We start from the raw sequence: 14,414 nt of genomic DNA, 5'->3' as shown, positions 1-14,414 counted from the left end.
TCTCCAGTAGTGGTTTTTGCAGAGAACATACTGAAGTTTGAGTGATTTTGAGAGAGATTCGAAGAGAATGAGCAGTTTTGTATTGAGGAAGAAGTAACGTTTTTTCATAATGAGCGTTAAGTAACGAATGTGCGTGACTCTATTTAGACTTGTGCCAACTTGGTTACATGGATGTCTAGCGCGCCCGAATAATAAATTATGTTATTTCAAATGTCACAAGAAAATTATGTTATTTCAAATTAAATGATTTATATAACGGTGATTTTATTTATTATTATAAATGCTGAATTGAATAAGTTATAATTATTAGAATAGTAAGAGACCCAATAGTGTTTTTCAAGTCCAATTTAATTTAATTTTGGAAATTGTTACGCCTCTATTTTAGTTTGTTTTGTTATTAAGGTTTGTTAGAAGATTTCATTTAGTTTTGATTTGCTCAGTAGTATTTTTAGGAATTTTAAATTTAAATCAAATCTGATTTAATCTAATGAAATCAAATCTGATTTAAATTAATTATCATATCTTTAGGATTTTAAAATTTAAATCAAATCTTATCTAATCCAATAAGATTAAATTTGATTTTTTTTGTGACTGATCAAATTTGATTTAAATTAGTTATCTTATCTTTAGGAGATTTAAATTAAATTATCTTATTTTATTTATTTTTTCTGCTAGTTTGTTAATTGTTAGGGACCTAATTAAACACATTTGGTGAGACAATTTAAAATTTTCAATTGCTTTATGCACGTTCCTTTTTAGTGTGATTAAATGAAGTAAGTGATTTGTTTCGCATAAAGAAAATTAAGGATCCGATACTAAGGTAATTGTGTGTGCTAGTTTCTTTCAATTTTCATCATTTTTATTGAGATGGTCATGTTCTTTGAAGGTTTATTAAGAAATCCCTTCCGATATCATAGGTTGCTAAAAAGTAAAAACAGATTTTTTAAAAGTCTAATAAAAAAATTCCTTATTTATCTTTTTATGTTTTCGCTGTGTCTTTAGAGTGTGCCTTTTTGTGTTATTCTTTTTTTTTTTTATCTTTCCGTTCTTTATTAAACTCCCTAAATCCTCTAATAACTTCTTATCATTTGTCCTCAGCAATTTTTTTTATAAGAAGAATTATAATTCAACTGTTTTAGAAATACAGTATTATAATATATATTGTTGGTGATTCAATAGAAATGATTTGAATTAATAAAAATTTTATTTTAACAGTATATGGTTAAAGTTACATATTTTTCACCAAATAAAAGTTCGATAAACAATTTATCTGAACCAATCAAATTACCGTGTTTCGGTTTAGCAGTAAGGTTGCTGCTTATAGTAACGAATTACATTTTGTAGATTTAGTTCTCCATAATTGTGAAGAACTGAAAATATATATATATATATGAAAAAACAATATTGAATGAAAAGCTTAAGAAAAATGTAGTATTGTAGATTTGTAGTATTACGTTAAGAAAATTTTTTGGAGTGAGTAATTTTTAGTATTTTGGTCATTATTTGATCAGTATAAATATTAAATTATTATTTTATTAATTTATGTATATGAATTTTGAAAAAATATGGGTACAAATCATATTAATATATGAGTATAAATTGTATTGATTGATGTGTACAAAATTTTAATAAATATATGTATAAATTATATATTTTTTGTGTATAAAATATTTATAATTATGGATAAAAATTATTGTTGATTAAATACTAATAAAAAATAATAATATTTATTGATCATATAATATTACTCTTGTATTAATATGAAAAAATCAAAAGTATTAATGTCGATAGTCATTTTTTGACACGGTGTTAATTAACATTATTTAAAAGTTGAGAGTTCTGCATATTCTTCCAAATTCAGTCAAATTTATTTATTTATTTTTACATTTTAAAGGTGAGTTTTGTAGAGTTCGATGGAGGAGTACTTGAAATTTTTAAGAGTACATAGTTCATACAAACGATAAAAAATAGTAGCTACATATATTTGTACGCAAATTTTTTAGGTAGACAATTATTTTTGTAAACAATATGAATAATGTAAATTTTAACATTAGCATAATCATCTGTATACATAGTGAATTAAACATCCAGTTATTGTGTATGAGTAAATCGAATCAAAAGAAATAACCATCTAATTAAAAATAATAAATATAATAATCTACATATATATTGAATTGAACATCGAACATATTCATTATTCATATTGTTTAATATTCTCATTGTCTACTTTTATTTTTTTATTTGTATATATATATATATATATTATATTTGGTTGACTTTTAATAACAAATAATACCATTGATAGGTTAATATTTTGTGTTCCATAAAATAAGTTTATATACTTTTGCTTTTGACTTTTAAAAGTTAAAAGGTCTTTTACAATTACTTATAAATATATATTTTTTTAAAATATAACGAGCTAATTTTTAGTTAGTAAATATTAACTAATTGAATTTAGAATTTAGCTAATATTTATAATTTAGAAGTTAGAGTTATGAATTTATGAAATCTAAAATTTAAGGTAAGTAAAATAATTTTAAAAAATTAATTACCTAGTATTATTTTTTTTAAAAAATTATCCTATATTTTTTAAAATAAAAAAATCTTATATAAGTTTATCAATTATATTATATACACAAAAAAATCAGTTATTATATATAAATATCTATTTGACATCTCATAAAAATTTTCTATTATTATTACTTTAAACAAACGTAACTATTAGCATATTACATATTTAATTATTCCAATAGCAAAAAGAAAATGTGAATTAGTATATATAAATATAACAAATATATGATGATTCATTTGATGATGGAGTCTTAGTATACTATAAATAGAATATTTTTTGTAAATTTATATCTGAATAAATATTTAAATTTAGCTTTACTCCTTATTACATTTATATTATATTTATTATAATGATTTCAAGTTTAAAAAAAAAATTATCAAAGCCAATGAGTAATAGCTCAAATGGCATAGTCTCCCCATACTCAATTATTAAGAGGTTGCGGATTCGAGTCTCCTATCTTTGGTTAAAAAAAAAAAAATTTATTAAATACTATTATTACTTACTTTTATTTGGTTTTATTGCACAACTGTAGCTGCTGAAATTAGTGTTGGAAAAGAAAAAAGTTTGACAAAAGCAGCTAAATTTAAAGTCGGCGATGTAATGAGTGGGTGAAGAAGGAACAACCCCAAAGTTTAGCTGACAATTTCTTCGTTTCTCTCAATTCTCCGATTTTCTCACACTCCACACGCCACCGTTCCGAATCTCTATTTAACAACCGCCGCAGCTCCTCCAGGTTTCCTTTTATCTCTCTCTCTCTAACATCCCTGTTCGTCGTTTATTCCCGTGGTTTGGTTTTTAATTTTCGTCGCTGATTTCCCAGTATTACGATTGGATTAACTTTAATTGGTGAGTTATCTTTGTTTCTGGTGTACGATTGGTAATGTTCCATTGAAAGGCTGAGTGGAAATTGCGGGTTTTCCAGTGATCGGGATTTTTAAGAGAGGGGGGGGGGGGGATAGGAAGAAGCTCAGAGATCTCTAATTGGGGGAAATATCATCCGTTTAACGAATTTGATAGTTTAAGCTGTGTTTGATTTAGCTTAAAAATCTTGTGTGATTGAAAATTATGGTAGTAAGTTGTAGAGGGATACATGTTAGGGCAGAAAATCTTTACCTTATTGTTGGCCAAAATAAAACAACTCAGAACTGGAATATGGGAATTGCTTAGTGATTACCCCTTCAAACTTATCTGTATTCGCGCCGGAGATGCCGCAGAATTGTTAATAACTCGACAAGCTTATGGAAAGGAGCATAAAGTATGCCTCCGGCAGTGGGAATTTTACCCTCTCTTACTGGAAAATCAACATAACATGGTTAAGAAGAGAATCTATTGGAATGAAAAGGTAGGGGGAAAAATAAATGGAATTCTTTTAGCATAAGAAAAAAGTTATATGCTGTGCAACATTTTTGCTACATGGAGAGACATCAATTATCATTCCTCTCTTTGTAAGAGGATTATTACTTTTTTTTGTGTCTTGGGTATAAAGTTGTTTGGTTGCCTGTTTCTGAGGTTGTCTGTAAAGATTGTGCACCACTCACCAAGCACTGTCAAGTGGAGTGTATGCAAAAGCATTTACAATCAAGAAAGAATTAGTAACTAGTATATTGCTGGTTTTTTGGTATAGATGAACGTTTTGGGTTGAGGTTGTTGCTTAGGTCTTATGCTGTTTTTGTTCCGACTTATGCCCCTTCATAGTCGCTCCAGTGGAGAGTTAAATGGGTGTGTTTTTAAATGGGTCAAGATGTTGGGCATATTTTCAGTGCATGCCTTTTATAATCCTACCATGATAACTTGTGGCTCAGAATAATTTAGGTTGGATAATGGATATCATGGTCTTTTTTTCCCTAACTTCCCTGGCTTGGGACATTGGCTTGAATGATCCTGGCTTGTCAGGCTTGAGGCATCCTTGGGTCTGTGAATTCAGTTACCTTGCTTTGCTTCGTATTTATCGGTAGTAGACTCAAGTTAGTAAATTATCATTCCTAGTCCCATACAACCTTTGAATGCCGTGTTAACTGGGAAAAAAAAAACAGATTTGGTTTTTACCTACTGCATTGACTGCAATTTATGGAATCTTAAGTTTATTCTTTTGGAAATCCTTAATTGATTTTATATAGCATGTCTGTTGAACATTTAATGTTAATTTATGATAATCATTTCTCGAATAATGCTTTTGATTTGATTTCCATGTTTGGATTATTCTGAAGTTATTGGTGGGTTGACGTGTCTTTGACATCTTTTGTTTATTAAAGATAAGCAGCTGTTAATATTGCTTGAAGTATCTTTACAAAGCCTGTATAAACTGAGTCATCCTTAATACTCTGTTGTCCATTTACATCAAGTTTACATTATTGTCGAGGGGAATCAAGATAGTAGCTTGTTGTGTGGTGGGTCACAATTCAGATGATTATGCTCATTTGGTTGCATTCTATCTTATTACAATCAAAGCTTATTTAAAGAGATTTTGAGGATGTCCAGTGTAGGACTACGTGGTATATCAACAATTGCTATTGATGATCTTTTTAATGCCTTGTAAATACAAATATTCCCTTTATGTGTTCTTTTCGGAGGCTGATTTGATAAGAATGTTCTTTTTTGGTGTTCCAGTTAATGTCGATTTGATGGATACCAATAATTGGAGACCTAATCAAGGCGCTGAACCTATTATGGATAATAATGATTGGAGAAGTCAGCTGCAGCCTGAGTCCCGCCAAAGAATTGTTAATAAAATGTAAGATTCAGTTTTAATGTTGTGCCTGTACCACAGATGTGATTTATATCTTTTTAACTGTTGCATGTCAAAAGAACACATTTGTTAAATACGTTGACAAAATTTACTTCCTATTTTTGGTCCATTAGAAAAGAAAAAGAAAAAGAAAGTGTGGTTAAAGAACATGAGCATAGTAGCATACTGTGTAATTGTCTAGTGCGTATATTTTATTAAATAGGTGCTCAAATTTCTATGTGATTATCGGTAAAGAATCCGTCCTAATTTATTGAATTCTGCTGCCAACCAAATGTTACTTTTTTTTTTTATCTGGGGCTGAATAGTGATTTTTCAATTTCATATTCATGTTCCGTGAATGAATTTTAGCATGCAAGTGTCACACATATTTCTTAGATTGGCAAACAGGCATAATCACACTTGTGGATAAACCCCAAACATAATTCAATCACAGGGTGTTGCATTGCATTGTATTCTGGAATAAGCTTTTGGCATGATGAGTGAGAATTGGTGTGTCTTTTGAAAATTCAGTACGTTTTGAGAGAGGAGGAAGAAAGTTTTGCTTTTGGTCACTATATTTGCAAACATTGGTTCTTTTCTATGGAGTGTGATGCCAGTTTCTTCAAGTAGAAATCTCCTCATGCCGGTTTTGCATGTGTATTTGGCTTTCACTGTGATGTTCTACATTTATGTTCTTGTTGCCGGAGTTGTAGTACGACATCTTTCCCCTTCCTTTTCTGTAGGTAGGGGAATAATAATGTAAATTGATGATTTCAATAAGGACTTTTACATGCTAATAATGTTCCATCGTTAGATTATATTGTACTAAGTCTAAGATCTTGATCACTTGTATTATTTAATTGTTATTTTATTTTTTCGCAGAATGGACACATTAAAAAGGCACCTTCCTGTTTCTGGTCAAGAGGGTTTGCATGAACTTCGGAAGATTGCTCAAAGATTTGAGGAGAAGATTTTTACTGCTGCAACAAGCCAGGTATATCCCTAATTAGGGTTTTCACAATTACCATTTTCATTTATGGTTCACCTTTGCAAAGTGCAAAACATATATGATAAGGAAGACTGATGAATTGATGTGGCCCTTATTTCAGCCTGACTATCTGAGGAAAATCTCTTTGAAGATGCTTACTATGGAGACTAAAAACCCAGGCAATATGGCTGGTAATTTACCATCAAATCAAGGTGGGACTAGCAACAAACCTCCTGATCCAGGTTAGCATTTAAGGGTGTTCGTGTGGTGATAGCATGCTGATAATATCTGACTTCTTGAGTTGTTTCTTGTTTGTCAGCTTGAGCTGCTGGGGCTACATACTGTCCTATTGCTTTGAAATGGCATTTTCTCTGATTTGTCTTGCAGTTGATCCTTGTCAGATGTTTTTACGTTGAAATCATTCTTATGTTAGCAATTCATATTGGCTTTGATTTCACACTGTGACTTGGGCAATTTTTTATTTATTTGTTTCAATTAGGACTCGTTATGCAGCCTCAAGTTCACAATGCAGGGCAGCAACATCCTATGCCATTGCCTAACCAACCCCAGCCACGCCAGCAGCTTCTATCTCAGAACATTCAAAATACCATTGCATCACAACCAAACTTGCCACCAGTTTCTAGTCTAGCACCGACTCCCATCCAAAATGTTGGCCAGAATTCCAGCGTGCAGACTATACCTGGACAAAATTCAGTCGGGAGCACTCTTGGGCAGAACTCCAATATGCAAAATGTATTTCCTGGTTCCCAGAGACAAATACCTGGAAGGCAGCAGGTTGTTCCCCAGCAACAGCAGCAGTCACAGAATTCACAGCAATATATGTACCAACAGCAACAGCAACAGCTTCAGCAGCAAATTATGAAGCATAAGATCCAAATGCAGCAGCAACAACAGCAGCAGCAGCAACAGCAGAACCTTATACAACCAAATCAGTTGCAATCCTCTCAGCAGTCCATGATGCAAACAATGCAGACATCCTCTATACCTAGCATGCAACACAATCAACAATCTAATAATGTCCAACAGTCAACACAGTCCATGCTTCAACAACACCCTCAAGTTATGAGGCAGCAACAACAGGCATCTATTATTCATCCGCAGCAGACACAAATGTCTCAACAGTCAATATTGGCTCCACAACAACAACAACAGCAGCAGCAGCAGCAGCAGCAGCAACAGCAGCTTTTGGGATCTCAGGCAAATACAACAAACATGCAACATGCATCAATGCTTGGACAACAGAATAATGTTGGTGATATGCAACAATCACAGCGGTTGGTTCCTCAGCAGAATAATCTCTCGAACCTGCAACAACAACAATTATTAAATCAACAAAATAACTTATCAAATATGCAACAACAGTTGGCAAATAATGTCAACTCAGGCATGCAAACAAGCCAGCACTCTGCACACATGCTACAACAATCGAAGGTTTCACTGCAACAACAGTCACAACAAAATGCATCAAATTTGTTACCATCCCAAACACAGCAGCCACAACCACAGGCTCCACAGCAGCAAATGATGGCTCAGGTTCAATCTCAGCCTGCACAGTTGCAACAGCAATTGGGCTTGCAGCAGCAGACAAATCCGTTGCAACGAGATATGCAAAGACTTCAGGCATCAAGCTCCTTACTTCAACAGCAAAGTGTTCTTGATCAACAAAAGCAATTATATCAATCGCAGAGACCCATTCCAGAGACTTCATCAAGTATGTAGATGCTCAACTATGCATTTTTCAGTCTTTAATCTTCTATATATTGATGTCTCCACGGTTGTCAAATTTGTTGATCCTACCCTGTGGATCATATAGGGATTGGACTCGTACACTGTGAGATCCTGTTTTTGGCCATACTAACCATGAAATTGCAACAAAAATATGAATAAACTCATTCAAAATACATAACAGATGTAAAACTGTAAGTAGGTCTAAGCCCTATAATAAACTAAAGGTCACAAGTTACATATCCTAACATTTAATGGAAAACGAATAGCTTTTAACTGAATTGCAAAGCATTGCAATATAGCTAAAATGGGGTAAGGAGAACGGAAGAAATGAAGACGCAATGTCAACAGGTTGGGAAGAGCAGCACATCCACCCAGATCAGAATCACAAGGGCAGGCCAAAACATTAGCGAAGTAGAAAAGAACAGCAAAACTTGCACCAATTTTTGGATTTCAGATCAATACACTTCAATTTTAGTTCTGAAGCAGTACAATTGTTGCAGCAGATGTGAGCTTTTACTGAATGAGGGATTAGCGTTTGGGGCAGTTTCCTGGTTTAGGCTAGGTTTTTGCACCAGATAAATCCAAACCCTCGATTGCTGGGAATGTGGAGATTGCACAATCAAAGTTCCTGCTTGATTAGAGTTGTTTTCTGCTGCGAATACTTCAGCCTTTCAAACATCTACAGGCATATAATTATACATTTAGGAGTGTGGTTTTGACATCCTTGATAAGCCTCTTATGCTACTGTCACTAACAAAAAATGTCAAAGAAAGAGGATAAAAATGAAAAAAAAAATTGACAAGTATAGTTTACCATATTTTTGTGTGGTTTTGTGCTTTGTGTGCTTATCTTTTTTCGTTAAATTATTATAATGATCTCTCCCACACCACCAGTGCAATCCTCTCTTAAATTTGGGACAATTGCCTTCTAATTTTCATTTTGTAATATTTAGTCTTGATAAATTTTATTTCCTTGCTTCAGAAACTGTGGTGATGCATTATTATACATTTGTCATTCAAGTTTATGATTCCTATTGCAAAACACCTTTACTTATTAGTCTATAGCCCATAGGAAAATCCCATATTGGTGAAAGCATCTTTGTGAGAACATAGTATATTACTATATAATGATGTATGTTGTAATTTGCAGGGTCTTTTTTAGTTCATTTTCAATAACCCCCCCCCCCCCTCTCTCTCTCGCTCTCTCTCTCTAAATTCAAATGTCTACATTTGTTATATGCTGCTTATGTTTGTATGTCACAATCTGTTGTAGCTTCTGTTGATTCAACTGCACAAACTGGACAGCCAAGTGCTGGTGATTGGCAAGAAGAAGTGTATCAGAAGGTAATAGGCAACTTCCTCATTGCTTTTCTTGGATTGAACAACAGAAATTAGTCAAATGAACGCTAAGTTAAATAATGGAAGTTGATGGCACTTATTTTGAGGGTTTTTATTAAGATCTCTCTGTTAGTGCAACAGTGAAACTTTTCTTCATATTATTTCTGAAATAGTGTGGACTATATTAATGAAAACTGTTGGTTTCTACCCTGAGCAGGAATATCCTCTTCCGTGAATCTCTTTTATTAGTACCTTACTCATCCTCACTTACTAGCATCAGCTATCAAGGCAGATTCATCATAATGTTTAATCTGATAGTGTTTTGATTTGTATAGCTTCAGTGCAAACATTATGTTCACCCCCCCCCCCTCTCCTCTCTTAAAAGTAGGAAAAGACTGGCGGCGGCTGCTTTTCCAACATATTTATTCTGTTATGATGCATATTGCTTGCATGAGATATTTCAAGGTTTCTAATGCCAGTTATTTGATTCTTGATTATTTGAACATACAGATCAAAATCATGAAAGAAAATTACTTGCCAGAGTTGACTGAAATGTACCAGAAAATTGCCTCTAAACTTCAGCAGGTATGTTCTGTGTTCTTTTATTGCTGCTATGGGTAAAGAATTCTTTTCCGTGGAGTTTGCAGTGTGTTAAGCACTTTCAAGTGTTCTTCACTGATCTTGAATGAAGCCCTTCATTTATTTATTTACTTTAGAATAACATAAATTTGTTTAACCTTGTATCTTTTCCCTATCAGCATGATTTACCCAACCAACCAAAGTCAGATCAACTTGAAAAGCTGAAGGTATTTAAATTGATGTTGGAGCGTATTATAGCATTCCTCCAGGTGTCCAAGGGAAGCATTTTACCTAATTACAAGGATAAAATGAGTTCATATGAGAAGCAGATTATAAACTTCATAAATACAAATAGACCTAGGAAAGCCCCAGGACAACTTCCCCCAACTCATATACACTCAATGTCACAGTCACAATCCCAAGTCACTCAGGCCCAGTCTCATGAAAATCAAATGAACTCTCAGTTGCAAACAACAAATATACAAGGTTCTGTACCGATGACACAGCAGAATAATATGACAAGTATGCAGATGTCTGGTGTATCACCAGCACAACAAAATATGATCAATTCAATGCAACCCGGTACCAATTTAGATTCAGGACAAGGCAATGCTATTAACTCTCTGCAGCAGGTTCCAGTGAGTTCCCTTCAACAGAACCCTGTTAGTGCTCCTCAGCAAAGTAACGTTAACTCATTGTCTTCACAAGGTGGGGTAAATATGATCCAATCAAATCTTAATTCCCTCCAGCCAGGTTCAAATATGCTTCAACAGCAGCAACTAAAACAGCACGAACAGCAGATATTGCAGAGTCAACAGCTCAAACAGCAATATCAACAGCGGCAATTGATACAGAGGCAGCAGATGCTACAACAGCAGCAGCAGCAGCAGCAGCAGCAGCAACAACAGCAACAGCAACAGCAGCAGCAGCAGTTACACCAGTCAGCAAAGCAACAGTTGCCGGCACAATTGCAGACACATCAAATGCAACAACTTCACCAAATGAATGAAGTAACCGATATAAAGGTGAGGCAAGCAATCGGTGTTAAGCCGGGGGTCTTTCAGCAAAATCTTAACTCCAACCAACGCTCAGCTTTTCCTCATCAACAGCTGAAACAAGGGAATTCTTTTCCAGCTTCTTCACCCCAACTCCTTCAGGCTGCGTCTCCTCAGATTCCACAGCATTCATCTCCTCAGGTTGACCAACAAAATCATCCTCCGTCTCTCACAAAAGCTGGTACCCCTCTGCAATCTGCCAACTCACCTTTTGTAGGCCCTACTCCTTCACCTCCTTTGGCTCCATCTCCTATGCCAGGAGATTCTGAGAAGCCCATTTCTGGTCTCTCTACAATGTCAAATGCTGTTAATGTTGGACACCAACAAACAAGTAGCACAGTAGCACCTGCTCAATCCCTTGCCATTGGAACTCCTGGGATATCAGCCTCCCCATTACTAGCGGAGTTTAGTGGCCTAGATGGTCCTCATGGTAATGCCTTGGCACCCACTTCTGGAAAGTCATCTGTAACTGATCAGCCTCTTGAGCGCCTAATTAGAGTGGTTAGTCCAGTTAATCTTAAGCTGGCCTGATGGGTGTGTGTGACCTTCAAGTATTTTAGATTTGTTGATAAGAGTTTCTGCAGTTATCTACTGTTTTAATTTTGGATTTATAAATGACAAATTTATGCCTTAATCGTGATTCAGATGAAATCCATGTCATCCAAAGCATTAACTGCCGCAGTCAGTGATATTGGTTCAGTTGTCAGCATGAATGATAGAATAGCAGGATCAGCTCCAGGTAATGGATCCAGAGCTGCTGTCGGGGAAGACTTGGTTGCCATGACTAACTGTCGTCTTCAGGCCAGAAATTTCATCACCCAAGATGGTGCCAATGGAACCAGGAGGATGAAGCGCTACACTAATGCTACCCCTTTGAATGTTGCATCATCTGCTGGTAGCATGAACGATAGCATTAAGCAATTAACTTTGGAGGCATCTGATTTGGAGTCAACTGCAACGTCTAGCATCAAGAAGCCAAGGATTGAGGTACTTATGCTTTCTTTTACTGCCTTCATTTTCGGGCTTCCCGTTACTACTAATGGACTTAACTACATGGATTATAACTCATATACCTTCTATTTATTTAAACTCTATTTCTAAATTTAAAGTTTTTGTTAATCATGGCTTTTCTTTATTGCAAATTCTAGGGATCTAGACTTCGAAAGAAACATATTTTGCAAATGACTGTTATATGCCCCTTTGGATGACATGAGCTTGGCACCTGGTATCTATTGTTTTTGTTCTCACTCAAGGGTTTTAGCCATCTCCAACTAGTGGGAAAGGGCTTTGTTTCAATGTTGTTGGCTTAGTGAGATCTCTTTGAAAAATTTAATGTGTGGGAACATTTGCTGTTTTGGTGTTCGATGGCTGATGAGAACTTTATTTGTACATGGCAGGCTAATCATGCTCTTTTGGAAGAAATCAGGGAGATTAATCAGCGACTTATTGACACAGTAGTAGATATAAGTGAAGAAGAAGTTGATCCAACTTCAGCTGCTGCAGCTGCTGATGGGGCAGAAGGGACCGTTGTCAAATGTTCCTTTGTTGCTGTGGCTCTCAGTCCGAGCCTAAAATCCCAATATGCTTCTGCACAGATGGTGGGCTTTTAGAACGCTTAAGCCATATGCACATTCAGTAATTGTTCATATATATATATATAAGAACTTCTCTTTATTTATTGTATGCAGTCACCGATTCAACCCCTGCGCTTGCTTGTTCCTACAAATTATCCTAATTGTTCTCCTTTACTTCTTGACAAGTTTCCAGTTGAATCCAGGTGAGAATGAGCATTGCAACTACTATATTCCCATTTCCTTAGTTTTCCTTATATTTGCTGGCAAGTCTTCTGGCTTTAATGATAATGAAAACAATAAATTGATGTTGACAGTAAGGAGAACGAAGATCTTTCACTGAAGGCAAAGGCGAGGTTTAGCATATCCCTGAGAAGTTTATCACAACCAATGTCTCTTGGGGAGATTGCAAGGACCTGGGATATCTGCGCTCGCACAGTTATTTCTGAGCATGCTCAACAGAGTGGTGGAGGAAGCTTCAGTTCTAAGTATGGCACTTGGGAGGATTGCTTGACCAGTGCATGATCGTGGCATTGACACGGTACCCCCCTTTTATCCCTCGTTTTGCCTTGGGCTCTGTAATGATTGGAACTCGTCATTGTGTCAATTATACAAGACATTTTATACAAGACAGACGCCTAAGATAATACCTGCTGTAGTAAATATGTGAATTAATCAGATTGCCACGGTCATGTACCCTATGAATGTTGCGTAATGTAGCTGTTGGTTGCTATTATTATTGACAAAGAATAGGGCAGTTTGTGTAGTGGTGGACTTCGGAGACAATATATTTGCAAATAGGATTTTCTCCTATGTTTTCTTTCGATGTCATGTAACATGTTTCTCCGTGCAAATTTATACGCGTTATGCAGAAATTTGTATTAAGAGTGCTATGGGAGAATTACAGGGAAGTTATAAGAAGTGGATTGTCAAATTAGCATATTTCTCTTAATGTTACCTGCTCGGTGACCAATATATTTTCTTCTTTTTGTTTTGCCTTGTATTTGAGCTAATATTACTCAATTCATTACTTTTTTACACTAAAAGTATTGGCACTCTTAACATTTCACGTCTATATATTGACATGAGAAATTTAGAATAGAAGGAAAATTTAGACCGTTAAGTTTTGTATGAATGACCAAAATTAAAGCTAGAAAGTTATACAAGTTTCTAAACGGTCATATACTCCCCATGATGCACGGACACTAATACGGACATGGGACACGCTGACACGCGAATTTTAAAATCTTACATGACACGGGGACACAAATATATATAAAATATAAAGTATTTTTTAGATAAATTGTAATGATATTTTGATATTTTATTGATATTAAAATATAAATTAAAATTTTTAATTATTTTTAATGTCTTATTTTAATTATATCAAGTATTTAAAATATTTTTTATTTTAATAAATAATAATATGTACTATATTTAAATTTATTTTAAGAATATATATTAAGAATAAGACTGGACACGCGAACACGTGATGATATTTAGGTGTGTCCAAGCGTGTCCGGAGAAGAATTTTTTATTTTTTATTAAGACACGGTTGGACACAGCAGACACGTGTGTCGGTGAGTATCGTGTCCGAAATGTGTTCGACACGAGGACACAATAACTAAGCGATAGTATACTCCTGTAGTGAGTTCTCATCTTTTTAATCCTAATTATTTATTGTTATATAGTCCAAATTTGTTATTCTGTTTGCCTTTATTTGGGTATATGTTTTCTACTTTTACCAATATAGAATTGATCGTAGTGATAAACATCTTGATCATTTAATCATTGGTCTTGGATTTGAATATCGAAGATAAATAAATAGCTAAATCGGA

The 14,414-nt window shown here is 34.5% G+C and overlaps 1 protein-coding gene across 1 annotated transcript; it reads left to right on the top strand.

The window, feature by feature from the left end:
* The first annotated feature begins 3,075 nt into the window (after positions 1 to 3,075).
* LOC112775386 (mediator of RNA polymerase II transcription subunit 15a) lies at positions 3,076 to 13,516 on the top strand. The gene is made up of 12 exons (XM_025818970.3): positions 3,076 to 3,305; positions 5,180 to 5,303; positions 6,180 to 6,291; positions 6,407 to 6,527; positions 6,785 to 8,017; positions 9,307 to 9,377; positions 9,882 to 9,956; positions 10,130 to 11,506; positions 11,651 to 11,992; positions 12,403 to 12,603; positions 12,694 to 12,782; positions 12,894 to 13,516. The coding sequence occupies exons 2-12, from the start codon at positions 5,194 to 5,196 to the stop codon at positions 13,099 to 13,101; spliced, it is 3,939 nt and encodes a 1,312-aa protein (XP_025674755.1). The 5' UTR covers positions 3,076 to 3,305; positions 5,180 to 5,193; the 3' UTR covers positions 13,102 to 13,516.
* The last annotated feature ends 898 nt before the right edge of the window (positions 13,517 to 14,414 follow it).

The sequence above is a fragment of the Arachis hypogaea genome, chromosome 19 (genome assembly GCF_003086295.3).
Source record: "Arachis hypogaea cultivar Tifrunner chromosome 19, arahy.Tifrunner.gnm2.J5K5, whole genome shotgun sequence".
NCBI lineage: Eukaryota > Viridiplantae > Streptophyta > Magnoliopsida > Fabales > Fabaceae > Arachis > Arachis hypogaea.
Note: the sequence above shows the minus strand (reverse complement) of the source record. Positions and strands in the feature narration are given on the sequence as shown.

Excerpts from the sequence above, each read along its gene's own strand:
- LOC112775386 (XM_025818970.3), top strand. The coding sequence starts at position 5,194 with ATGGATACCAATAATTGGAGACCTAATCAAGGCGCTGAACCTATTATG. Across the intron at positions 5,304-6,179 it reads CAAAGAATTGTTAATAAAAT|AATGGACACATTAAAAAGGC; the intron begins GTAAGATTCAGT and ends ATTTTTTCGCAG. Across the intron at positions 9,957-10,129 it reads TTGCCTCTAAACTTCAGCAG|CATGATTTACCCAACCAACC; the intron begins GTATGTTCTGTG and ends TTTCCCTATCAG.